The sequence below is a fragment of the Pseudopodoces humilis genome, chromosome 8, assembly GCF_049639895.1.
Source record: "Pseudopodoces humilis isolate 2021_Gansu_Grassland_sample_001 chromosome 8, ASM4963989v1, whole genome shotgun sequence".
Classification (NCBI taxonomy): domain Eukaryota; kingdom Metazoa; phylum Chordata; class Aves; order Passeriformes; family Paridae; genus Pseudopodoces; species Pseudopodoces humilis.
This window is the reverse complement of record NC_142207.1, coordinates 19,045,050-19,072,672: the sequence shown is the minus strand read 5'-3', so window position 1 is coordinate 19,072,672 and position 27,623 is coordinate 19,045,050. Positions and strand designations below refer to the sequence as shown.

The 27,623-nt window shown below is 38.5% G+C and overlaps 1 protein-coding gene across 4 annotated transcripts in view; it reads left to right on the top strand.

The window, feature by feature from the left end:
- ABCB11 (ATP binding cassette subfamily B member 11) overlaps window positions 1-27,623 on the top strand; it is a 49,973-nt gene that overhangs the window by 6,865 nt on the left and 15,485 nt on the right. For 2 of the 4 annotated variants that reach the window (XM_014249470.2, XM_014249469.2), the window contains exons 1-15: window positions 5,896-6,005; window positions 8,070-8,187; window positions 9,733-9,754; window positions 10,947-10,994; window positions 11,105-11,153; window positions 12,944-13,185; window positions 16,078-16,165; window positions 17,054-17,187; window positions 17,823-17,994; window positions 19,763-19,887; window positions 20,592-20,766; window positions 23,110-23,223; window positions 25,160-25,270; window positions 26,228-26,353; window positions 27,144-27,347. In XM_014249470.2, coding sequence (XP_014104945.2) covers window positions 8,112-8,187; window positions 9,733-9,754; window positions 10,947-10,994; window positions 11,105-11,153; window positions 12,944-13,185; window positions 16,078-16,165; window positions 17,054-17,187; window positions 17,823-17,994; window positions 19,763-19,887; window positions 20,592-20,766; window positions 23,110-23,223; window positions 25,160-25,270; window positions 26,228-26,353; window positions 27,144-27,347 — 1,686 coding nt within the window. In that variant the 5' untranslated portion in view covers window positions 5,896-6,005; window positions 8,070-8,111. Of the gene's footprint in view, window positions 1-5,895; window positions 6,006-8,069; window positions 8,188-9,732; window positions 9,755-10,946; window positions 10,995-11,104; window positions 11,154-12,943; window positions 13,186-16,077; window positions 16,166-17,053; window positions 17,188-17,822; window positions 17,995-19,762; window positions 19,888-20,591; window positions 20,767-23,109; window positions 23,224-25,159; window positions 25,271-26,227; window positions 26,354-27,143; window positions 27,348-27,623 lie in introns of those variants that run through there. The other 2 variants (XM_088058628.1, XM_088058627.1) reach the window with 2 other exon arrangements.

Here is a 27,623-nt window from a genome sequence, read left to right as displayed (position 1 = left end):
CTTCCTCTGTCGCTGTTTTTTACCCTCAGCACACTGCTTTTGAACTGCAGAAAGTATTTTCAGAAATCTGAATAGAACCTGCTTAGAATATCAGAAAACATTAAAATGGGGAATTTCCTAATGTTGCAACATCCTAATAAGTTCCCTTCTTCACAGAGTATCCTCCAACTCTTTCAGAACACAGCATGTGGGAGACCTTACTAAAAAAGAAATCACATGAGCAAAATCTGAACTCTATTCATTTTACTGAACTCTATTCAGTTTACTGTTAGCTTGGCATGAGATAGGCTTTTGTCTGCAGAAAGCAGACCTTGACTGTGATTTCCTGTTGATTCCTTAGGTGTATTTTGTAATGAAATCCCTGACTCTTAGAAAGGAAAAATTGCCATGCTTGAACCATAACATTGAAGAAGGAAATTTGGTTCTCCAGGGAAAAGCAAGAAGCTAGAGTTACTCCTGATGGACAGGCAAAGGTGTTGAAGTACACATTGTGCTTACTCTTACAAGCAAACCAAATCCAGATTCTGTGGATGCAATCCCCCAGGACGTTCTGACCTTGTAGACGTTATGGGTTTTCCCCCATGAGATGTCCCTTTCTATTCCTTAAAAACATATGTCTAAATATGTTTTCACCTGCCTCAATACAGCCTTGTGAAAGGGTCAGGTTTTGCTACTCATAGCACAGCACACCGTGGTTTGCTTCTTTCCAGAAGTCACTGGCTTCTTTTGCTGGCATTTGAGAAAATGAGGCATCTGGTCCCAGGAGAGTAAATGTCAGCAGAATCTGGTCCTCCATACAGTGAGAAGTAATACATTAGGCAACTGATATTTTTTTCCTGCACTTGTAGTTTAAATAATGTATTTACAGCTAGTGTACCCTGCCTCTAATCCTGTTTATATTTCCTTACAAATGCTAACATTTACAGTGATAGTGTCTCACATATGGTCTGACAAGGATTGAATTCAACCAATCAAATGTTAATTTCTAAAGATAAAGATCTGAGTAGATGGTGTCATTTCACAGTTTCTTTGTTTCCCTAATCAAACTTTTTGATTGAATAATTTTGGCGGAGAAAAGGTAAAAAGCTTTAGCTTCTAGAACACCTGTGCATGAAACAAGAAAGTCCAAGGATAGAAAGACAAACAGCTGTGCTCCAACAGGCTTAGCAAGTGTCTGTTTGACAGGTCCTGAATGGCTGCTTCACCACTGGGGCTAGCAGAAGAAAGGGACTTGATTTATATTTGATTTCTAAATAAATAAACAAACAATAATGACAGAAAAAAAACATTGAGAACATTGATTACATCAGCAGATAAAAGTTTTACTCCTTGGGGGTTCACTCAAAACTACATGCCACCATGAATAATTAATCTTTAACTGAGATTTGAATTAATCTTTCTAGACCGAATATGTGTGGATAGTCATATTGTGGTGCAGATGAATTTAAGATTAGCTTTTCATATCACAGTATTTCCAAAAAGTCAGAATGGTGAGGAGATACAATGCTACTTTGCAAGGCTTTCTCAGTGAGAAATCTACTGCTTCTTTTCACAAAAATGTCTGGAAATTGCCTCACCTTTTTTAAAGTACTCCTTTCCATATTGTGTTTTAATATCAGGTAGAAGCTTGCTCCAAATAACCTCGTTCTCTTTTGTAATCTTTGCTGGAGTGCATAATGCTGTTTTGAACAGTCTGGGTTGAACACAACAAATCTTTACTCCAATAGCTTTCATATCTTTCCTGAAGGCAGCCTAGTTATTTAATTGCTTTAGACATTATTATTATTTATACTATAGGATTTTTTTTCTGTTTTAACAATTCTATTTCTGTCTTTATATGGCACTCAGCCCACAAATGCTGCAAGGTTTATTCGTGATTGTGAACTTTCAGCTTGTTATCCATAAATGAAAGAGGGGTGAGCTATCTTACCTTCTTCCCAGAGTGAGAATGTGCAGGCACAGTAGCTGTCAGTGTATTTCAGATCCTAGTTCTCAATGCAGTATATCATTTGTTATCTGACTTTTCTGAAAGACTGGCTGGCTGCCTAAATGCAAGTATGCAGAGCCAATTTACATATCTTAGAAAATCCCTTCTTTAGGGAAGACCTCAGGCTGATGGTAGGGTTTCTTCTGGACCCATCTGGTATCTATCAGTCCTATGTAAGTGTTCTGGTATCTAAAATGGCACTATATGTTTTTAGACACACAAATTTCTCCTTGTCTGTGCTACAAGAAGCCACCATGGTAATCCCCAGAATTAGTTTGCTGTGTTCTCTAGATATTTGCAACGATTGTGATAATTAAAAGAAAACACTTCAGAGAAGAAAGACAGAAATTATTACAGTGCAATAACTCATGGTATGTATTTTTTCTGGATGGGTGGCTGTGAGAGGCGCACTTTTCATGTTGTGAAGACATCTCAGTTTGGAATTGATTTGGATTGATTTGGAAAACATTTCTGAGCCCTCAGAAATTGGGGGGAGGGGGAAAATATAAAAATGTAAACCAGCTTGCATCAGCTCTTAGAGTTCAATGAATAAATACTTTTGCTGGTCTGACTTTACTTTCAGTTTTTCAAGAGGAAAAAAAAATCACTTTTGGCCTGAAAACAAACATAGTTCAAGTAAAAGCAATTTGTCAAGTTATAAGCAATTTTATGAAGAGAACAAACGTCAAATGGAGATTGGAATTTAGCAATAAGTATAATTGGTACTATGGCACATCATAATAGACCAAATTTATGACTCAAATTTAGTAGAATCCATCCAGTAGGATCTTGGGCCTAGTGCAGTACTGCTTCTGCTGAAATCAATTAGCACCGGGAATGGCAGCAGCATCTTGTCTTTCACAACTCGTTGGGTCAGACATACGGGATTTTTCCGGTGTTCAGAGGTCTTGCAAGCAGTATTCCGAAACAGTTACATTCAGATTTGTTCAGTAGAGTGCATATGTAACTTTTGCTTTTGATAGAATGAGCGATAACTTAGAAGTCATTTATTACACATATTCAAATTTTAAAACAAACCCACAATTGTTAAGTGGAATTTATTTAATTTGTTCCCTAGCTGGGTAAGCATGGGATGTGCTGAGCACTTGTGCCAAAACTCAGATAAGCATGTGAGTGCAAACAGTTCCAATGAGGATTCCAGGAATTGGATTTCTGTTCTGACAATGATGTATTGATAACCCCGACTTTTTGAGCACATTCCTAAATATTTATCTACCACCAACTAGATGTATAAAACATCCCTCTAGTGAGATCTTCTTTCATGAAAGGTAACAAGCCCACACTTGTCAAATGTCAAGTAAAATAACCTGTGAATGTGGAATGATATTTTGAGGAAAACTTTCCTGCCTTTTTTTTTTATTTGAGTAGAAATGAGAATTTGTAATATAAGAGCGAGACTGAGGCCAACAGGCAACAAAAAGTCAAGGAAAGCAAGCAGGGCCCAGAACCTTTCCCATTACTGTGGATACTGAAGTAATGCTACCCAGAAAAATGCTTTATTTTACTAAAACCTTTGGTTGTCAGTGCCAAACTCTCAGGAAAGAAGGAGCAAGTACTGCCTCTTTGCCTCTGAACCAATAAATTTGCACCATTAAGCTGTGGGAGTTTGCCTGAGGTCACTGAGCACAGGAAGGAGGGTGCAGGTTGGAGCACTTCACCTGCTGAACTGAAGCTTAGGCTGCATGAAAGCATCAATACTGCAAAATACATTTGGGAAGAGCCTGCATATCTGGGATTATACTCCAACTGATCAAGTAGTGAATTTACACGTAATTATTGATGATGAATGAAATTCTGCTTAGAGAATATTTTAGTTATACTTCTCTATGAGCACTCTTAGCCCAGAAAACAGGGGATGCCTAATGTAATCAACCAAAAAATACTTAAACAGGTTTAAAGGAATACAGAACTTTTTAGATATTGCTTATGGACAATCCCTCTCTTGCAGGGCAAGATAAAATAAGTTGCACTTACTATGGTCAAATTCTCTCCTGGCTAAGCTTGATTTAAAAGGAAGTTGCAGTCACTTGACATGTTTTAAAGCATAATAATAGGAACAGGATCACTGCTTTTATTTTCCTCTCATACATCTGCTTTCTGCTCTGACATGACAGGTTCAAAATATCTCCATTTTTACTGTAAGCCCTATGGCTGCTCATGGTGCTTCACATAAATATGTATGCTGGTGAAATGCAGCTTCTTATGCTGCTGGAAGCTACCCAGTATGTTGCAAAAGTTGCAATAGAGAGATGCTAGCTTTTATTGCTTTACTTCCTCTGCAGCATCACTAGTGAAGAAAGTACGAAGTGATTAGGCAACTGCCTTCCTTGTATAGTATTTCAGAGTTCCTTTAGGTCAAGGAAATTTTTCTCTTGGTATATGCATGCATGCAGAACAGACCCAGTACACAGGCTGGCTTTCCTTCTCTTGAAAACCTTATTTAATTAATTAAAATTAAATTTAAAATTAATAAATTAAATATTTAATTATAATAAATTAGATTTAAATTAAAATTACCATTTTCTTTATAATATCTCCTACTCTGCTTGGAGTTGCCATATTCCTTTGCTAAAGCCTTCATTTGCCTGCGGCTGTCTTGCAGTCTGGGTAGTCCTTGGCTGTTACTCATCAGAGCCAGGGCCAGGCTTGCTTCTGGAGGCTGTGTAGAGACCTACCCTCCTTGGCACAGAGGGGTCCTTGTTTTCCTGCCCCTCCTGCCTGCCCACACTTACCTGTCCTGGGGTTTAAGCCAAGCCAGAGAGCTACCCTGTGTGTTTGCTAAGGCTTGTGCAGGGCCATGGCAGCAACCCAGGGACCCAGGGTCAGAGACACTCTCAGAATAGTGCCTCTAGAGAAGGAGGTAGAATTGTGTTTTAACACACCATACAAACAGCTATAATGTATATTAGTAAATCAGTATTTAAAAAAACTTTTTTTTTGCTTCTTTATTTCTCCCAGTTTTTGAAAATATTTTTGTTATTTTGCTGCACATGCTATCACAATTTTTTCATCTAAATAGTACAAAGATGAAAGTAAGGGGAACTCTAAAGGCAAGTTATAGCTTTCTTTTGGTACCCTGATTTAAGACGAGGGACACTTGAAATGATGCTAACCAAGGAAAATTGGTTTTTGGCTTATCTGCATTTAATTGTGACACACTTTTGGGCATGAGGCTTTATCATGGGAAGTTTGAGACAGAAGACTTGAAGATAGCTGACAGTCATTGTGAGTAAGACCTTGTATCTTGTCCTATCAGTCAGGGCCCTCTATAGTGAGAACTGATTTCAGAGAAGAGCTAAACCCATAAATGTTTGCCATTTCCCTCTAAGCTATGTGGTGATATTGTCTGAGGTCACAGCACTGTCCTCATCAGTGTCCCCTATTGAAAAATCAGTGGAGGGCTTGTATCCAATGAGGATTCACTACTACTCAGGAGCTTCCAGGCTGTAAAATCTTCATTTCAAAGGAAAAATTGGAAAAAGTTAGAAGCCATGTGGAGAGGGGCAATCTTAGTTAGAAAACAAAGCTTTTGAGCAAGTTTTTAATCTGAATTTAGCTTAATCTCTGAACCAGTTATCATACTATTCAGCAGATGTTGCTATGTACGCTGGGCACAAGAGCATACACAATTATTGTCTGGGAAATAAAGTTGCTGATAAAATAATGCTATAATTCTTCCTGTGCATTCAGCTGTGAGTTCTTTTCCAGAGAACTGTCTGGTCTCCTCATGTATAATTGTTTTCCAAGTTCCCTGACTTCGTTGTGAGATTGCATTTGTCAAATTTAAACACTCCATTTGATGTCAATGAACTGAAAACATTGTGACTGCATGGTCGTTGACCCAGGTGCAAATAGCCAATGCCCAATTGAAAGATTCAGTTCTGACAAATGGGTTAAAACAATGAAAATATGCTGGAAAATGCTTGAGTGCTTCACTGACTAATTGAACAGAATCCTTGCAATTTGTTTATGATCCTATGATTTTTCACAGCCACGGGTGAGTAACAAATTTGTCCTGTTTATTATTCAGAGTTAACTGATGACACTTCCTGAACTGAAAGGTATTTGTATATTTTCCTTTGTGACAATTTAAGCTAAATGCTGCATTTCCTGTGCACAGTTAGTGTTGTGCTGTTGTTGTTGTGGTGGTGGTGGTGGTTTTTTTAGGGTTTTTTTTAGTTATTAATTTTTTTTTTAGTAGGATTGTTTGAAGAACAAAACATTTAAGTTCTATTTTGAAGCAAATGTCTTTCTTCTTCATTTCATAAATGCTGTCACTAATATGTGAGGAACCTAACTTTAGAGAAACATGAAGGATTGTGCTTTCTGGGTCAATTAAAATTTTTTTTTTGCTCTCCACCCCTCCACTCCCCTTTATGTTAAATAAAGATCTGATCTGAATTAAGAGGTGATATGAAACAGATTTCAGAGGGCTTTGGATCAGATCCTAATGTTACTTCATTTACAGGATGTGTTACTTTGCTAGCATTTTTCAAGTATTACTTATTTAAATCTGGATTTTGAGTTCCTCAAAGATTTTTGTTTCTCAAAAAAACAGCAACTGCACTGTAACTGGCTAGAGTGAGATGCTATTTCATTTGAGTGCAGTTTGAGTTATTCTCTGCTACTAGGTTGTATTTTGAACACACATGGGTAGATGGGATGATCTATTGCCTTCTATTTTCTCTGATTTCTATTATCTTGATTTTCAATGCAGACATCAGCAATAGTATTTTTCAAGATGTTCTAAGTGATCCCCATTAAACATTCAGACCCTGAGGAAGGTTTTTATTAATGTAATACAGCATGTTAATCTGCTATACTAATCTGTTTAAATAAGCTAATGAATGATGCCTATGGAACAGGACAGTATTTAACGTGGTGAGCTTTAGAAAGAAATAGGAAAAAATCTTTCATTTCAGAAATGTGGGACAGTCATAATTTTACTGGAAAAGTTACATTATTTGAGAACATTTATCTCTATCAAATCTTTGCAACTAGAATTCTTATTCAAGTCTACTGATCATTGGGGTTTTTCCACTTTTCCTGTTACTTAAAACTGTATTAGCATCCAGGCTTAAAAAAAAGTTACAATTATAATTATCAGTTACAAAATTGATAAGCGTTTGTTGAAATAAGGACAATTGAACTATGCTATCTAAATGCTTAATATGCTTAAAATGAGAGATTGTGAGTGTTTTGTACAAACGTATAATCATGCAAATGCTGATACTTAAAGACTGGAAAAAGGTGTAGTAACTATGGCTTGGGATAAATTACGTTAAACAAAGATGTGGCTGAGACTACATTGGTTGTGAAGGGGTGTATTTTGGGATGACTTCTGCAGCATTTTCCCCTGGGTGCATCTTGGATGCCAGGCGTCCCTGGTAGATTTTTCCTCACAAAAGCGCTTCTTTAACAAAAATGTATTAACTTTGTCTTGTTACTTGTTTTCGTGTATGATATCTGTTCAGCACGTCAGTGTGACTATAGGAATAAAACTGTCCAGAGGAGCAGCTCTGGTAGCCAAGAGCTGTGGGAGTGCAGCTGGTGGTGATGATGCAAATGTCAATGTGGCCCTGGGACTCCCATCGTTCTCCCTTCTTGAGCCCCCTCTGTCCCCTGTCATGGTCCTTCCAGCCATTGTGAGTTGGGACAGCACAAGGCAGGTGCAGGTCCTGCTGCTCCCTTGTAACTGAGGCAGGATCTGTCCTGTTAATGTCTCAGCCTCCAGCCTACCCTCCCAGAGGCAGTAGTTCACTTCAGGAGAGCCATCCCTGGGGACAGGGCTGTTTGCCGGGAGCTGCCAAGGCCCGCGGGGCAGCCTCCACTCGAGGCAGGAGGCACCGCAGCCTCAGAGGCCTTGTGCTCAGGGGTGAGTTGGGCACTCTCTGAGGTGTTTTTCTATTCTGTAGTTTCACTGAGCCCCTGAAATTGGTCCAAATTTGTGCTGTAATAAGTGGTATTGTCCTGGGATCATGAGGGCAAAGGGGGAGTTTAACATAATGTTATGTTCACAGACAAATGTATGATGATACTCTTCTTCTCCCCATCCCAACAGCCAATCTCTTTTCAGGACTTTTGATTGAAATAAATAATCATCATGTCTGACCCAGTAGTTCTGCGTAGCATCAAGAGAGTAGGAGAGGATAATTATGCTTTTGACTCGGATGGCAAAGGTAAGAAGTTTATTCTTCAGTCACCTCCTTATACAGTATGTAAAATAGGTGGTGGGTGGCCTAAGTGAAGCAAGTAATCTACAGAATACAAAGCAAATAGTCTGTGGAATAAATAGTTATTAATTTATATGGTTTATTAATAGTTATATGGTACCTGCTCTCATAGGTATTCTGCCCCCGAAACAACTTTTCTGTAAAAAATGTAATAATCCCTACTCATGGACAATCTTTACAGGTAAATGAACAAGTTCAAGGTATCTATATAGGCTTTTACACTCAGTACTTTGTTGTACAAGTAAAAGGCTTCTATTGAAGAAATTTTTAACACCAAATGATCCTTTGTAATAACAGTTTTACAAATTAGAACTTTCCTGGGAAATGTCTGGGACTCTTGGGATACATGTGCCCTTACTGAAATAATATTTTTTTACCATTCCCAAGCAACAAAGAGCAAAATACAACACTAGAGTAATTGTTGACTAATTGTTAAATAAAGTTATCTTATTAACCCCAGAAAGGAAATGCATCAGCTCTTCCCTCAGTCCCAAACTCAAACTGTTTCCATCTAACGTGTTTTGGAGAAATGCAAAACCCTGGAGATAATGGAAAAGCCTTCTTCCCCTGGCTAGAAAAATGACAGAGGCAAAATTTGTGGTTGCAGTGTACTTCTTTGTACCCTCTGTGAATTGTGATGCAAGCTTCCTCTGTGTCTGCTCCCTGAAACAGCCCTGTGTATGCTCAGTGATAAATCTCTAGATGCAAAGAAAGGAAGGCAGTGCTTGAAATGCAAACCATGGTTCTGAACTTTATGTTGAACTGGCAAATGCATTGTAATTGAGCAAAGTGAATATTTAGGTTATCCAAATTGTGATGTAGGTATAAAATTAACTCTTAATAATTTTTATCTCAAGGGATGTACAGAAAATATTTTCTACATCAGACCTTCTGATGACACTTCTTTGGGGCCCCTGATAGCACAAGCTGTGCTTTATGATGTCTTTCACAACATCTTTTGAAAGGGAGCTAAATCCAGACCTTTTCTGGGGACTAAGGAATTGTCCTACAACTTAATTATATCTTATAATATGATTCCATTTCTCTAAGATATGGTTGCTTTGTCAATGTCTCAAGAGTAGACAACAGTGTGACAAGTTCATCCGACCCTCCAAGACCACAACTGCTCATCTTCCACAAGATTTGCAGTCTCCAGGTTGTGAAGGCAAGAATGAGGAGGTAGCACCCCTCCTTTCAGGGAGCATGAATGGAGTGAGCATTAGCTTAGTATCCTTAAGGAGCCAGTGTCCAAGACAACTAGTTGAATATTAGCAAACATCTGGCAATGAAAATAAGTTTTGGCAAATGTCCTGAATAATGCTCTTAGTGTGAACCACATTCTGGCTTTATGTATTAGCGGGAATAGGATGTTTATAACTCAGGAATGATCAGGTCCCTGGAGTTCTAGAGTTTATGTTTCATATGTGTACAGAAGGTTGTGTACTTTAACAATAATCATTAACTAGACTGTGCATTTATTTTCCCTCACAGGTAACAGCTTCAAGAAATCAGAGTAAGTCATGCACATGATTGGAACAATCAGTATTTCTAGGAATATTCAAAGAAGTTAATGTCATCAGATTAAATTGATGGAATATTTCTTTTAAAAAAATAGCTGTTCTCTAGTGGTTGAACTACCTTATTTGATACAACTGAAACAGGTAGACCAAAGAACTCTTAGAAACTTTTAAAAATATAAATGCCAGCAATATGATCTTCTTTCTGAAAATGTTTTCGATATTCAAATATGTCTTTCTTCGGTGTTTGTAGTTTGAGAAATCACTTTTTTAGGAATTTTAATCAAACTTGATTAATTTCTCTTGAAACTTAACCTTGAGATTTTAAAACAAAAATAATTATCTCAGATATTAAGATTTAAATGTAGAATTCTGGATAGTTAAAAGTTGGTATGATTTAGAGAATTAGACCTCCAGCTATTATCAGAGATCTGATTGGAATTAAGAGTCTCCTCCTTCCTAGACCTTTGGACAACTCTGTAGCAGGCTGGACAATATGCTATAATTCAAGCCAGCTCTTTTTCACACATGTACCCAGTCTGGGAGCTACCTCTGGAACAGGGAAACCAAAGTATCTCTTAATTTTTCCCATTGTCAGGTTGCCTAAGAGAGTACCAGCCCAGTATTAAAAGTCTACTGTGTCTTTCCATCTTGAAACCCAAGTTCTGTTGGACTTTCACATGTAACAAGCATGTGATCTATACATACATGAAGGAAAGCTTCCTTTAGGCTTTCTAGAATCTAGTTTCTGAAAACAGTTTGTGACAAATATAGCTTGAATAATTTGCTTCATTAAAAAAAAAACCAAAGCAACCTACCACAAATAGAATATCCCTACTCATTCATCACTGAATGTACATTCCTTGCTATGGGAACAGGAACCAACAATTTGGGCACTAGGTTTTTCTTTAGCTGACCTCAAATAACCCACAATCCACATTATAGGAAGTGTGTGTGGAGGATCTGCTTATGGGACAAAGTATAAACCTTTAGAGAATTTTAACGTAACCTCCATTATAGTCTCCATCTAATATTTCAAAGAACCATCAAATCACTGGTTCCAAAGAAATCTGAAAAGAACAGTTCGTCTATTAAAATCCTGGGTAAAATGTCTCAAATGAAATGTAATTTCAGAGAAGTAACCAGGAGAGTAAAAGTAATAATGTAAAATCTTTACCTTTTTGCCAGAAACTTCTATGCATATGAAGAACCATTTATAGAGAAGAAAAGTGAAAAGTAAGTTAAGTTCAATTCTTTATACTTTGCATATAAAACAAAATAATTATACAAGTTTATAAAACAAAATAAAATACAAGTTTATAATTTTGTGTTTTCTGTTGCTGAAGGTCATCAAAGAAGAAAGAAAATAGTGTTCGTGTTGGCTTCTTTCAGCTGGTAATGAAAGCAATGTCTATAAATATTTGATGTGTATTGTATTGCAGAATAAGTGACAATAAGCAATAAGGTTGTTTTGAGGTACAGCTGTGACTAAGCCAAACTTTTAAGAGTTAAATCTTTTGACTTGAAATCCTACCAATAAATTTCAGTGGGAATTCAACAGAACCCCTTGTCATCTTGTCAGTTTGGTGTCAAAATTGTCTTTTAAACACTCTATATTTAAGCTACAGGAAATGAGGTAAGATGCATAGCAGGGATCTAGGTGACATTGGCTCATTCTTATTTCTGCCAAAAATTTGCTGTGTGATATTTGGCAGATAATTTTACTCCTTCATAATTGTCCCACGGGTTTTAGAAGATTTGGTTGCAAGGGAAACTTGTGGATGCACGATGCCATATGGTATAAGTTACATCTAGCCCTTGATGTAGTTCCATTGGGTCCATCTGAATTTTAAAATAAATGTAGTCAAGGGGTATCCAACCCAGCAGTATGCAGCTAAGAGGTCTTATTAATTCTGTTTTGCACATAGTCCAGGCAGTTAGTCTGTAATGTATCCAAACTAGTATGGTCCTGACTGTAGTAGCAGGCTAGTGCAGTAACATCCCTTGAAATGTACCTGGCTAAGTACTTCAGCTCCTGGTTAGGTAGAGAGAACAGTTTATCCCCATAGAGGGCAAGCAGAGAGGTTTGAATGCTGCAGCTTCTTTTGCATAGATATTTATCTCCTAAAGTGCAGTTGGTAAAAACAATATGTTTGCAAACAGGTATGTTTGCTTCAGATGTGCTGAGAGATCAGATATCATATATCTGTGCATTTTCTGTGTGCTTTTTTTTTTAATCAAGGGAATTCCTAGGCTTATAGCAAGGTTTGTAAAACAGTGGTAGAGTTACATCTTTCCTTCTGACTTTTTTTTGTTTTCTTCTTCTTTTGTTATTTCTCTTTTGTGTTAACTGGTTTTTCCTTTATATTGTCTTTTCCCTAATGTCCCTTTCCATATATGCTGTAAATTCCCACCCTTCCTTCTCTAAGACACATTATAGCACCTTATAAACCTTATAGACAGGTTCTTCAGCAGGCTGTGATTCCTCTTGACACTCCTATTTTAAAATGTATAGCATTTGATACCGATATTCTATATGGACCGTTTATATATTTGCTCCTGACTTCACCCTGAGAATCAGACTTCATACAATCATGACAAAGGCAACTTAAATCACTGTATCTTTGCTGTGTGAAAACTCTTTTCTATACATTTCTCTCAGATTAGAGCCAATCCACAGCTGTCTGGCTGAGCCAACTCATTCTAGAATTTTAACTATGAGAACCTGCTCTGAGATATTTAGTTGGTTTTCTACCACAGCACCTCAGACTTTTGAGAAATTGGCTAACACTATTCAGAGGCTCTAGATAATGCCCTAAGGCTTTTCCCTCCATTTGCTCTCTTTCTGTCCCCACCAGAAATCTGCAAAGCAGACTATATATATTAATTATAGTTACTATTCTTAATGTCTTACCTATTTTCTGGTATAATGACAACGTGGAATGATATTGAGCTATTAATGTTACATGATAATACATTCATTCACATGTTAAAAGGAAGCTTGTAATAATTTATGAGGCTGTACACACAGATGTAATTAGATTAGATTGGATAGAGAGATTTGTCTTCTTTCTATATTGAAGATATGTTTTTTTATCTGACCACCTAATTAATGATTTCTCATTACATAACCAGTATGAAGACTGCCTCTCAGCAGAGACCATGTTTTTTTCTTCCCTCTTTAGTTTCGATTTTCATCATCTATGGAGATTTTAATGATGGTTGCTGGTAGTTTGTGTGCTGTTGTTCACGGAGTAGCCCAACCAGCAGTGTTGCTTGTGTTTGGTGCAATGGCAGACACATTTATCGAATATGACATTGAAATGCAAGAGCTTAAAGACCCAAACAAGACATGTGTAAATAACACCATAGCATGGATTAATGGTACTATTTATCAGAATGAAAAGAATGCCACAATAAGATGTGGGTAAGTAATGGATGTATTTGTTTCTTTCCCATTGTTATCATAGCTTGTCAGAGAATGCATTACTATTGAAGGTCCTGTTCAGCCTCTAAATCTTACATTTTCTGTTCATAAGGTGGAAAAGAGGCATGGTTCTTGTTACAAAGTCCTGTTTCTGAGCTGGCTATATTATCTGGAGGGACAGAAGGTCAGCCTGGATCTTGATCTTTCAGTTATAGTTGTCATCAAGAATATTCTTTGATTATGATTGTTCTGATAACAGATATATATGTTACATATCTGAGTTCATTAATCTATTTTCTCTGATTACACTGTCGGTAGTAATGACTTCTGGTCATTCTGGTCAGGTCTTAGTACCTGTAGGTTCCTGCTGACTTCTGAGCACGTTAGCTAAACTTTTGTCACTGAGAGAAATGAGCATTTCCAGAAGGCAATTCATCTTGGCTTATGGGGAATGTCTGAGGCAGATCAAAAGAACTGCCCCATAAGACTGTTTCTTTCTATTAAATATAATAAATGGAGTATAGATAATTCATTCAGATACACATATCTGTTAAGGCCAAATTTGAACTTGTAACCTTTCCTAAGAATCATTTTTTGGTGCATCATTACAAGAGTTTTCCAATCTCTGAGTGACATTTCATTACATACTTAATTGGAATTAAAAGTTATTTGTCTAAAGGTCTCTGAAATTCAGAGCACACAGGAAGCTATTCACATTCTTAGATGCAGGTAATTGGGGCCAAATTTTGCTCCAGGCTGTCCAAGCCAGCCTTAGGAGATGGGCTGGCAGATGGAATACAGGATTTACTACTGACCTCTGTACTTCTGAAGCAGCAACTACGCACCAGGCAGGACACATTCATAGAACCATAGAATAATTTGAGTTAGAAGGGATTTTAAGGTTAATCTAGTTTCAATCCCCTTGCTATGGACAGGGACACTTTCCACTAGACATGTTTGCTCTAAGCCTCATTCAAACTGGCCTTGAACAGTTCCATGGATGAAGAAACAGCTTGTCTGGGTTTAGTGTCTCACTATCCTCACAGTGAAGAATTGCTTTCTAACCTAAAGCTGCTCTTTTACAGTTTAAAAGCCATTTCCCCTCCATGCTCTTGTAAAAGGTCTCTCTCCTGCTTTCTTGTAGACTCCCTTAGTGTACTGGAATGTGCTCTAAGGTCTCCCCACAGCTTTCTCCAGGCTGAACAAGCCCAACTCTCTCAGCCTGCTCCAGCCCTCTCATCATCTTCATGGCCTTCCTCTGGATTTGTTCCAGCAGGTCCATGTCCTCCTTTATGTTGAGGTCTGCAGAGCTGGATGCAGCTCTCCAGGTGTCACCAGAGCAGAGAGGCAAAGTCCCCTCCCTCAATCTGCTGGCCACACTGCTCTGGATGCAGCCCAGGACATGGTTGGCTTTCTAGGCTGAGAGCACACATTGCTAAGTCACATCAAACTTTGTCCACCAACATCCCCCAGTTGTCTCCCCAGGGCTGTTAACAATCCATTCTTCACCCAGCCTGTGTTTGTGCTTGGGATTGCCCTGTCTCAGGTGCAGGACTTTCCACTTGGCCTTGTTGGATTTCATGAGGTTCACACAGTCCCACCTCTCAAGCCTGTCGAAGTCCCTCTGGATGGCATCCTTACTCTCCAGCGTGTCAACTGCACCACACAGCTTGGTGTCCTCAGCAGACCTGCTGAGGGTGCACTCAGACCCACTGTCCATGACACTGACAGAGATGTGAAACAGCACTGGTCCCCATACCAACCCTTGAAAAACATCATTTGTCACTGATCTCCACTTGGACATTAAGCCCTTGACTGCAACTCTTTGAGTGCAACCATCCAGCCAATTCCTTATCCACTGAGTGGTCCATCCGCCATGTCTCTCCAATTTAGAGACAAGGATGTCATGCAGGATAGTATCAAATGCTTTGCACAAATCCAGTTAGATGATGTGGCATTCTTCCCTCATCCATCAATGCTGTAACCCTGTCATAGAAGGCCACCAAATTTGGCCGGCATGAGTTGCCCTTAGTGAAGTCATATTGGCTGTCACCAGTCACCTCATTTATCATGTGCCTTGGCACAGTTTCTAGGAGGATTTGCTCCATGATCTTAATTATCATGTAAAATTGTACTGGATATCTGTGTCAGGCACCCAAATTGTTTCCATGACTGATTTTTGTCAGAGATCAAGACAGGTGCATAGTGTTCCCTTTTGGCTTAAAATTTCAGGGTACAAAATTTTGGGTAAATTAAATAAAATTTACTGTTCTGATGGATGTTTTTAAAAAAGTTGTCTAAAGTCATAACCTAACAACCTATTTCAAAGTAGATCAAATGCAAATGCAGCAATTCAGTGCCCTTCACTGATATTAGGAGTAATTTAGCACTCCTGCTTGTGTAACAAAACAAATTATCATTTCAGATTAGCATGCTTATGGGACAAAGTAATACTTGATTTGACTTTAGCAACCCTCGCTTCTCCCTATGAAATTCACTTGAAATCTGAATGTTATTATTTGCTATAATGGCACAAAGCAAACACATTCAACATCTAATGAAAACTTGTTAGGCAGCTCTTCTCTGAAACACCCTCTCACCTGTGCTGTTTTGGAGCAGGCAGTCTGGGGACGTTTCCTGGAGACTACAGGGGTGCTCCAGGATGGTGGAGCTTCTTTTGGTACCTGCCAGCTCCCGGCTCCTGTGCAACAGGCAGAACAAGGAAACCAGCCATTAACAATAGCCTCAGTATTGGGAGACAATGCCTCTGTTAGCAAAACAACTTGACTTCCATCTGGTCTGAATCTAACTTGAGGAAACATCACATTAGAAATTTGTGAAAAAACAGTTTTACTCACTTTTTTTTATTTTAATCCCTTTTTCTTTTTTCAGGCTGCTGGACATTGAACATGAAATGACCAAGTTTGCAGGATACTATGCAGGAATTGGTTGTGCCATACTTGTGTTAGGATACCTCCAAGTCAGTATTTTGTTTTCTATTTTGATTTCAAAGTTTAAGTCACTAAATAATTAAGTTTATAATTATTATGTTGGTTTTAACTGCTTAGCTACTTATTTGAGCAGAACAGATGCTTTCAGTTCTCATTCTGTCACTGAAATACGTTATCTCTTGCAATCTGAGAGCTCCTCAGATTTGTGCATGCATACCTTTGTAAAAGGATGAATTTTACCCACACCATAAGCAATACTTTCTCAAGTATGGCTGCTATGGAATTCACATGGCCTCCAAAAATAACAGCTGGAGGGCATACAGATTCCCAGTAGGCATCTCAACTGTGTTGAGCCCTGTTTCTGTTACAGAGATATTACAAAGTAATAGTAGTGTAAAACTAATGTTGGAGAAGAATTGTACCCTACGTATTCTATAGTAATTGTTCAGTTGTTATGACTGAAGTGAGTCAAAAGCTTGGATGATTCCTGCATAGTCTGCTAAAGGGCCCATGACTTTTGAAGCTTTTTATAATCACAAAATCACTTGTCAATCTCCTTCCTGAAAACCATCCAAGAATTTTGCTGAGGTAGGATGGCTGCCATCCGTGTATTATTTACAGCCGTAGATAGAAAAAAAAATTGTCCATATGGCACTCATGTAACAGCAATAAGTAATTTAACTTGCTTCTCCATCCATCCTATCAGAACTGAGACAAATGCTTGATCCAGAAGCTATATAAAATTGTTGGATTATTTAAAGATCAAAACAGCTATCATGTTTATAGCCAGAATGTATTTTACCCACATAGTAATTTTATCAATAGCCTTTCTCATTCTAGCCAAATTGCTTTTTCTGATTTGTTGGGAGTAGAAATACTTTTTACTGCAATTATAAACTGTTTTTTGCTTTTCCCAGATCTGCTTTTGGGTTATGTCTGCAGCTCGTCAAATACAGAAAATCAGGAAAGCTTATTTCAGGAAAATAATGCGAATGGATATAGGCTGGTTTGACTGTACATCTGTAGGAGAACTGAACACCCGAATTTCTGAGTAAGTAATCTAAGAAACCCATATGCTACAGAAAACATTTTGAAATTTCTTCCAAACATTGCAGAGTGCCAAGAATCAGGCATGTGACAAACACCTTTTAGTAGAAATATAGCTATGTTGGTGGGAACATCAGCCAGACCAATTGGCTCCCCCATCTTTGAACTAAGTACCATAATTTTGAACCACAATTATCTCCCTTTCATGCCTTGTCTGACAGCAAATGTGTGTGTGGGTTGGATGGGGTTTTTGGGTGGGGTTTTTTTCAGTTTGTCCTTTCCTCTCTTCTCCTTTTGTGCCCAGTCCTTTCAGAGTGATCTATAATTTGGCTGCCAGTGCACATGGTAGTAAAAGCCAGCTAGTGAATGAGTCTGCTGCCAGAACAACACTTCCTGGGAAAGGACAGTGTCTTCTCTGCAATATTCATGCCTAAAAGCCTTCTTCATTCCAAAGGCATCAGGTTTTCTCACTGTATTCCTGGGTCTTTGAATGGGGTGATGGTAAAGAATAGGGATGAGGATGGGCCCTCTCCAGTGAAAAGCAACTAACCCAAACATGGCCAAGATCTGCAACACAAACAGAAGTTATGCTCACCGCTCGTCTGTTGATTTTTTGTTGCTGTTGTTATTGTTTTCCAGTGATGTTAACAAAATCAATGAGGCTATTGCTGATCAAGTAGCAGTCTTCATCCAGCGCATAACCACCTTTGTGTGTGGATTCCTACTGGGATTTGTCAGTGGCTGGAAATTGACCTTGGTTATCATTGCAGTCAGCCCTCTGCTTGGGGTTGGAGCAGCTCTCTATGGCTTGGTAAGTGAACTATGAAAGGTTCATGTTGAGCAATAATGAACAGAAAAGATCAGGCCAGAAATCCGTGAGGACTGGTGAAGTTGATTACACCCCTTTAAAGTCAAGAGAGACAGATTATGGTCCCAGTAATACTGAGGGAGGGGAGAAAGATGGAGGGAGGGGTGTGTTAGTGGGCTTTGCTCTCACTTTATTTTTTCTGATTCCCAATAATAAATCCTGCTTCTAAGAGGGGAGTATAAGCATATCTTCTTGTGGGTCCTGTGGATGTGTATTAAAATTGAGATCAGAAGCTGGCCTTTACCTTCTCTATTACTACACACCTGCTTTAGATGGGTACAAGATACAGGACTTGGTTTTTCTTTGTAACTTAGTGACATTTATGGGTGGTAAGTTTCAGAGACACAAAATGGTTGAAAACAACTACTCAAACTTACCTCAAACTTTCCCTGCTCCCAGAAGCAGTTGCACCTTCTCCCAGTTGTTCCTGTTCTGCTTCTCCATTCACTTCCTACAAACTTCCTGTCACTGTACAGAGGAAGGACAGCAAAAAGGGAAACTGTGGGATCCTCTGCCCTCTCACCTCCTCTCCCACACTCAGCAGTGTTGGGTAATTCCTACTCATTCTCTTCATTCTTGTTGGGATCAGCCCTCTGGCAATCTCATTTCTTTCACATCAGGAGCAGCTTTCTATCATTTTGCTATCAAATGTCTGATGTAACTGTGACTAATTTCTTGTCTTCCAGCTCTCATTTAGCACCTTGTGCTGGCTGCAAGTAGCTGACATGCAAAATGACTCATGTGAAGTGGGAGAGCAGAAGCTTGGCAGGCAGTGAAATAAAACCCAAAATGTTTTTCCTTCATTTGTGATTTCTTTCTAACCTTATTCCTCTTTATGTTTGTAATTTTCTCCCTTTCCATTCTTATTTCTCTCTACCCATCTCCTTCCAGTCACATACCTACTGTTAAGTTTTTCCTCATTATGAGCCTTTCCAGACCAACTCTGTGTTTTACATCATGAAGAAAATAGACCCGAGGTCAATCTGGCCTGGCTTCCTGTCTTCAAAAGGAAGGGACTAATAGATGCATGGGGTAGGGTATTTTGAAAGAGAAAGTAAAGAATGACACATTACACTTTCTGATGATACCTCATTCCTAAGTCAATGTGGTATCTCTGTGTAGAACTCTAAATGATTAATTTTCATCCATTAATTTGAGCATTTTTTTTTAGTCTAAGTAAGCTTTTGGCAACCAGTGAGCTCTTGGTTGCTGTGCAAACAGTGACCTGTTTGCTATCAGCCCACAAAACAAAGCATAGTGGTGGGTAATCTGTTTTTATCCTCCCCCACCACTACAGTTACCTCTTCTTCCTGAGGCTGGATATTGCCATGGTGGTTAAAGGACTGCTCCTGGTGCTTAAGCTCCCCCTTCCTCCCAACTGCGCACGAACCCTCAGTCTGCAATCTGCTTCAGTGTAGTTAGAGCAGAGAGAGGGAGCGAAGGAGGCAGGGAAAGCAGGAGCTGTCAGCTGCTCTTTCTAGCTGCTTGGAGCAGAGAGCTGTTGCAAAACATATGCTACAAAGGTTTATGCCCTGGCACTAGAAAACCTAAGTCTTTGAGTGTGCAGCATAATGCCTAATAAAAACCTGCTTGATGTGCAGGAGGTGACCCAGTGCAGAGCAGCCAGCACAAAGTGAGCTGGCATTGCTTATCACTGTCCTTTTCTTTACCTGCAGTTCAGGTGTAACCAGCACTGCTTATGCTTTTGTAGGCTGTGGCAAAACTAACAGGACGAGAATTAAAGGCTTATGCAAAAGCTGGAGCTGTGGCTGATGAAGTGCTCTCATCCATCAGAACAGTAGCTGCTTTTGGTGGGGAGAAGAAAGAAGTTGAAAGGTTCGTTTGAACAAACTCTAAGGTCTCTGATTTCTTTTGACTGAAGCAATGTAATGCACATCAGATTAACAGTCATTAATCTCTATATCCTACAACTATGACTATCTATTAGCTTTGAAACTTACATGCATGTATGTTTCAGAAATGTAGGTTTCAAGTAATGTATTCAGAACTAGTTTTATAATTCAGTCTATCAGTGAAATAAAGCATCAGTAATACTATCTTCAATTCATGCTTGTAGGAACACTGTCATTTTTTTCCCTAAATGCTGTCTGATATATCACTTTTGAAGCACAACTGAAAACTTTGAGTACTTTCAAACTAAGTAGGAGATTTAGACTCATCAGGACATGGTTTTTCTGCAAATTTCTCTTAAATTCTATGAAAACATAACATGGCTGTAGAATGTCCTCTGGAGTGTTGGCCAAATTCTCAAATCCTGTTAATCTGCTAAAACTCCAAACCCCATGATGAGGTATCTTCTGTGAGTGTGGCTTTTCTTGTGCTTATTACATTAGAACATACAGGGATTTCATGATCTGGGAGCATTGCTGGTTTCAGCAGTGATCTCTCACTTCAGAGTGATTCTGTATCAACTCTATGTGTTCTGCTAAGTCACCACAGGTGCCTCATTTGGTCTTTGCTCATTCTGAAGTTTCTGTCAAATTGATCTAATTCCCTCTTACTTTTTTCTCTTTCTACAGATACGATAAGAATTTGGTGTTTGCTCAGCACTGGGGAATTCGAAAAGGAGTAATAATGGGATTATTCACTGGTTACATGTGGTTTATAATTTTTCTAAGTTATGCATTAGCCTTTTGGTATGGCTCTAAACTTGTCCTTGAAGAAGACGAATATTCACCTGGCACTCTTCTGCAGGTACTCATTCTAGTTTGATGCAACTTTTCTGGACTGTTCTTTAATAATTCTGGAACACATATCTGTTCTGGTATATGGTGCCTCAATGGTAACAAACAGTATGTATGTCTTTTAAAGATCATTACCCACTATACGTATGACACAACTGGATAAGAAAAAAAATCCATGTTTATTTTAAATATTTTGAATATTACTTATAGTGATCAGAATAATGCTTTTGTTTGACAGCCCACTACACAATTATCAGAGGCCTGAAACTAGCTTTGCCATTTTGTGGGTCAGCATAGGGCTTCTGGGATGTTGTGTTTTCTGAAGAATTTTATGATGAAAAACACTGTGGTAAAGAGATACCAAATCAAGGTCTTGTCATATCTAATCTCTCATTAAACACTTCATGTTCCTTTGAAGAAACCATTTTCTGTTGTTTTGTTTTACAAAGGCCATGTAAACATGTATGCAGATAAAAACACACCTAGCTGTAGATCCTGCAGTGTGTACAAAAGCTACACTAACCTGCATGGCACTCATGCGTTCACTTCTGCACAGTAGATGCTTTAGACACTGCTGGCCTCAGTGCAACAAAGCCAACATCTTCAGGTATTTTGGTTAGTTGCTTAAGCTAGGACTGCCCCAATGGCAGAATCCAGTCCAAACACAGAACAACTTTTCCTGAACCTTAGTAAATTCTAGGTATTCTGATGAGACATCTACTTTTTCTCCTTCTCTGCCTGTTGCACACCATGAGAGTCCCCAACCACCTGCAGCATGCAGTGCAGAGCTTTCTGCTAAATGGAGCTTGGCAAAATAACCTGAGAACATTGTAAACTTGAGTCATTCTGTTCAAGGAGGAAATAATTTGCACCTGCTCTCAATACTGGTAGTTGATATGAAGTAGTGCTATGAAAAACAAAGTGAGCAATTTCCTTGCCTTGCTCATGGTAACTATAGTCCAGTGCTTCCAAATGACAAATGGCAAACAGTGGGGAGCTACCCTGTAGCTGAAAAACTGTAGCTGTCAATGGAGAGAATCTCCCTTATGCTCCTCTTCCTCACAGCTTCCAGTCATCTTTCTTCTACTTCATATTTTCTACCATACACTCTTAGTTTGACAGGGTGCAGCAAGGGGGATTTCTAGATTAAAAACATTGAAATACGCTTTTCCTGCTCTCTCAAAAAGTCATGCACCAGTCATAGTGCATTGAGATGTAGCAAGTATTGCCTTCCCTTCCTCTTCTGCCAGGTGTACAGAACATGCTCCTTCATGTTCATGATGGACTCTGACAGGCATAGAAACCCCCTGCTTTGAGACTCATTCCTGCAAGAAAATTGCTTAGTAGTAAAGCTGAGTGTAAATGTATGTAATGATCTCTAGATCCCAGTGTAGACATTTGCAGTGCACAGTATGTGTTCAGTAGATTCCTCCACTTCAACTACAGGGATATTCCCAGTGAACATCATTATACTGCGAAGGAGAACTGAATCCTGTATACTGTTATTTCTTTCTCAATAGTAGTGTTTCCTTATACACTTTGCCCCATTTATCCTGAGTTCTGTTTGTGTTGTATCCAAAAGCTTAGCTGGGTCCTTGATTGCTTCTTAGCAGAATTTTCAGGCCAAGCTAGAGCAAATGGTCACATAGCAGACATAACATTCCATGTCTCCTCAGGGTGAATGTTCAAACTAGCACCCACAACAAAGTCACAAAATGGACCAAAAGCCTACACCAAAGATATTATCCAGCCCTCATAATGTGTTCTGCCAAAATACCTCTATTGTAACTGAAAAACTAAGGAGAAGTAAAACTAAGTAAATTCTAGGAAAAAACCTGTCAAAAAGTGCTCAAAAGCACACCCCAGTATGGTAGCACTAAGAATAACCGATACTTAAAATACAATGCAGTGTGCTACTTGTTGTAGGTTGTAATAGAGTGTTTTAAGCTTCTTTGTATTTTTGCTTACTGGTAGAAGGCATCCCTAAAATAATCTACTTCACCAATGTTCTGTTCCCAACCTTGTTTCAAGGAAAAGGCACCTAGTCAAACTGAGATGGCTTAAAAATACATCAGGGGCATCTCAGTAAATACCTAGCTGCATACTTTTTTAGTCAAACATATGTTTATTTACTTCCAGCCTCAAGCAGAGCTGTGAAAGACAATGAAAACACCTTCTGAAATGCATTTGTTTGCTTTCTTGTCAGCTAATAATGCTCATATAGTGAATCACTGCAGTTCAGCAGATGCATGAGAAGTCATTAAGCTACTGTAGTTTGGTATACCTGTCTAAGCTGTAAGCTATAATAAAAAGGTGATGTCATATTTTGTAACTTATTTTTCCACTTCTCCAGGTTTTCTTTGGTGTTTTAATAGGAGCATTAAATCTTGGCCAGGCATCTCCCTGTCTCGAAGCCTTTGCCACTGGTCGTGGGGCTGCAACAAACATTTTTGAGACAATAGATAAAGTAAGTAATGCATTTCTAAGCTGTGTTAATTTGTAGTGCAAAAATAATTAAATAAGCCCCAAGTGATACTAGTTTTATCTACTCGTGTAAACGAGGAAAAAAGAGTCTGATTAAAGAAAAACTGACTGTGCAATAGAAAAGTCTAGTGGGATGCACATGGGCTCAAAGAACGCATTGAACAGATTTCTTAAGTGGCCTTGTTCTGAGCCCTGAAGCTTTACCTCAGCTATGGCTGTTCCTTGTTCCCATTTCTCTTTACATGCAACTACTTATCAGAGCTGGCCCATGGAAAGTGTACTGACAGGCAGTAGTAGCCACCCTACAACCAAACTTGCAGCAACCGTCCCATAGCTCCCAGCCTCCAGATGGCATCAAAAGGAGTGGCTCCATTGGCACTGGTGGTGAAGGTGGCCTCCGCCACCTGTCCCAGAGCTATCCTGAGCAAAGACAGGACCAAATAAGCACAGACAGTGGTCATGCAGCTGTCATAAATGTTAATCACAATATTATCTAAACAGGTACTTGAAATAAGCTTGTATGAGAGACCCTGAGACACCGCTGAAATTTACTGATTCCTTTCTGTAGCTTTATAAATTTAGTGGAAAAGTACTGTTGATTTCTTAAAGTATATATTATCTCTGTTCGCTGACAAGCTTTATTGTGCTGAAAGCTGTGTGCAGCTGAAAGCACTTTAAAATGCTGCTTGTCTTCTACAGAGCACATAAGGCTATGGTAATGCTAACAGAGTTTTTAGTAACCCTTCAAACTTCTGTAATAATGATAAAACATATATACTTCATAAGCTAAAGCTCTAAAATGAACTGAAAATGGAGATGAATTAGAGATGTGTTTTTCTGAGAAAAAAAAATTTAAATCATAAAGAGCTGCAACAGTAAGGATTAATCACAATATTCAAGATAAGGCTAAGTCACATAACCTTGGGGTAAAAAAAGCAAACCAACATTAGATTTAATCTGTATAGACAAAATTAGATCCATCTGCTTGCCACATTTGTAGATTTGTGATTAGACAGTACAAGCACAGCTCTGCTCTGGCACTAAACCTAGGCATGTTGAGGTTTCTATTTGCAGGATCAGTGAAACTTCTTCAAAGATTAATGTCTGAATTTAAGTAAGTTATATTCCTAAAGAGGAACCAATCTTGTAGCTGTTCTTAACATCTTAGAACATACACATTTCTCATTTTAACTTTCCTTTCAATCTGTTAGGCTATATAAAAAAAATTCACATTTTGGTTATCAAATATTCGTTGCTATAGGTTTAATTTACTGTGTATATTCCATGCTTCAGAAAGCTATCCTTAGAAAATTTTATATCTTTTTGATTCCTCAAATTTCTCTTAGTTCTCTGTTCATGTCTAGCAGTCTACAATACCAGACCTGGCCAAAAGTATGAGAGACCCAAAGCACTTCTTAAGAAAACTTCAGTATTTCAGCTCTTAGGACTGGGTTCACAAGGATGGATGTTTTAATTGCCCAGTGGCAAGGCCTGAAGATTTTCAGCAATGAATTGGTTGCTCAGTGCTGTGAGAGAATGTTTTTGAGTGAGGTAGTGCCATTTTATCCTTGGGGAGCTGGCTAAATTAGCTTTGTCAAAATGCCTCATTCAGTCAGCTACTCAGTTCCAGCCAAAACTAGCTGAGTGGCTGGCTGTGGTATTTGCAGTAAGCTGACAATGAGAAGAGGATGCATTCTTCTAGTCTGTGCTACCCACCAGTGACAACTCTCCCATCTCTCTGGCCCTCAATTCCGTGTCCCTTGCCACTATCCCTAGGTAGAGCCTGCAGCTGGCTCCATGCAGCCGAGTGCTGTTTGAACAGAAGTGCCCTGGCTTTGTATCGTATTGGGAATATTTATCTACTGCACCACTGTTGACTGTTTAACAGCAAATAAATAACCCAATAAATTTCATCCTAGAAACCCACCATTGACTGCATGTCAGAAGATGGCTACAAGCTGGATAAAGTACGAGGTGAAATTGAATTTCATAATGTAACATTCAATTATCCATCTAGACCAGACGTAAAGGTAATTATTCATCACCCATCCTTTGAACACAATTATTGTAAACAAGCAAAATATCTTGGTTCCTCCAGCAATTTCTAGATTTTCAGTAGAGATTGTTTTCCAGAAGCCCAGACTCTTTGTTTAAAAGTAGACTGAATAATTCTTTCATTAAGGTGTTCTTCTGCTTACCGTTTGGCTTATTTTACCATTCTGACATATCCATTGCCACATCCAAATATTCCTTCTGAATATTGAATATATGTTCCTGCTGAACATAAACTCCAAGTAACTTCAGGCAAATTCACCTGTGTACAGCTTCTCTTAAAATCAATGATGCCCTTGTATCAATATGTTCAAGATAGAAAATAAAGATGTAAATTGAATGGTGCAAGGAGATTTTATAAAACTCTTCCATTACCCTGGGGATGCACCATGTGTCTCATTAAAATGCTAGGAAAGGGACAGGAGTGTAGGCTGTATATCCCACTCTTTCTTTACTCCTGTGTTTGAATTGGCAAATTCTCCTTGGAAAAGCATATGAGCATACTTAGTGGACATATAAGCATACTTATTGGACAAGCATGTAAGTGCTATTACACATGTATCAGATTTTTCTACAGAATTTCATGGCTACATTCTTAATATTTATGCTTTAACATACATTCACAATACACAGTGTTCTTTAAAGGGAATATAATTTACTAAGTCCTCTAATGTCATTAACTTGACTAGTTCTTAATGATGAACAACAGGAACAATGAAAGGTCAAAATTTGCCCGCCTGTAGAAATGAGTGCTCTGCATTTACAGTCTTCAAACTGTATATGTGACTTGCTTTATACTCTTCATAATACTTCTCTGAATTTTGTAAAATTGCTTTGAATCTTTAAGGTACAGAATATACTCTCTTGGTTGTATGACTGTGAGACAATTAAACCAAATAGATTCTGTTTCTTTCTTTTTTTTTTTTTCTATCCAGATTTTGGATAACCTTAATATGGTGATTAAAGCAGGAGAGACAACAGCTTTTGTTGGAGCTAGTGGAGCTGGAAAAAGTACAACAACACAGCTCATCCAGCGGTTCTATGACCCCACTGATGGTATGGTAAGTGTCCCAGCAGAGAATGTGTTTCTCTGGCCCCAGAAACTGAAAGAATGGCATGGTTTCTTCTCCAAGGTGGGAAGGAACACTACTAACTTCCTTTCCATTTCTTTCTTCTTTTTTTTCGCAATTATTTTTTAAATGAGTGAAATGTCTTCCTGTTCATTTTTTTTATAAAACTGCTTAATAGTCTTATAAAAACAACTATGTGAAAGAGCAAACTGTTAGGAGAACATAAAAATTCAGTGCTAAATCTGTATAAAAATGATACCTATAGAAATGATAATTCAGGAGTGACAAATGTTTTCTGGAAAACACAGTATTGAACGATTAAACATTAACCTGAAAATCACTTAATTATATGAAATTACCACTTATTAATGGCTTGGCTAAGAATATGAATTATATCTATTCAAAATCTCATTCCATTTATGTGTTCCTATGTCAAATAGGAACTCATAATCATATACATGTTGACCTGTATTTGAATATAGAAAAAGAAAAGAAACAAATTACTGTAAATAACATAATCATCACTTTCATGATTACTTTTCACCTGGTTTTAGTTCTGATGTCAAGCAGAAATGGGAAATTAAATCAAAGGGCACAACTCTAAGAGCCAATTCTACTGCCACTGCTTTGCCACCTATATCTGAAAGCTGATTTTTATGCTGGTCGTGGAAACACAGCATCACAGGCCATTCATTTCCACTGTGTCTTTCTCTGTCTCAGAAGTGGAGAGGATAACGTCCCAGATTTGTTTCTTAATTTTGTGTCCATGTTCTAATTGTAGATTACCCTGGATGGCCATGACATTCGTTCCCTGAATATCCAGTGGCTCCGCTCTCAGATTGGCATAGTTGAACAAGAGCCAGTGCTCTTTGCCACCACGATTGCAGAGAACATTCGCTATGGGCGGGATGAGGCTACCATGGAAGACATAATCAAAGCAGCCAAACAGGCCAATGCTTACAATTTCATCATGGACTTACCACAGGTATGCTCTGCCTTAGAAAGTGTTTGGCAGAATTTGATAAGAAAAAAGACTCTTTTTGTCCTTTTGTCCCTCCTAGCCTGCAGCAATTGGAAGGGCAGAAGATTAACACAGATAGGAGGCAACAACCTCTCCTTTGACTACAGTTATTTAAGTCTTACTACTTGTATGCCACCAAGTTACAAAAGCAAATACCCGCACCACTTTTCCCCCCCACCCCAAAGTACAACCCTTACTTCACCTGTCTGTGCTGATGCTCACAACCTCACCTCCTTGTAT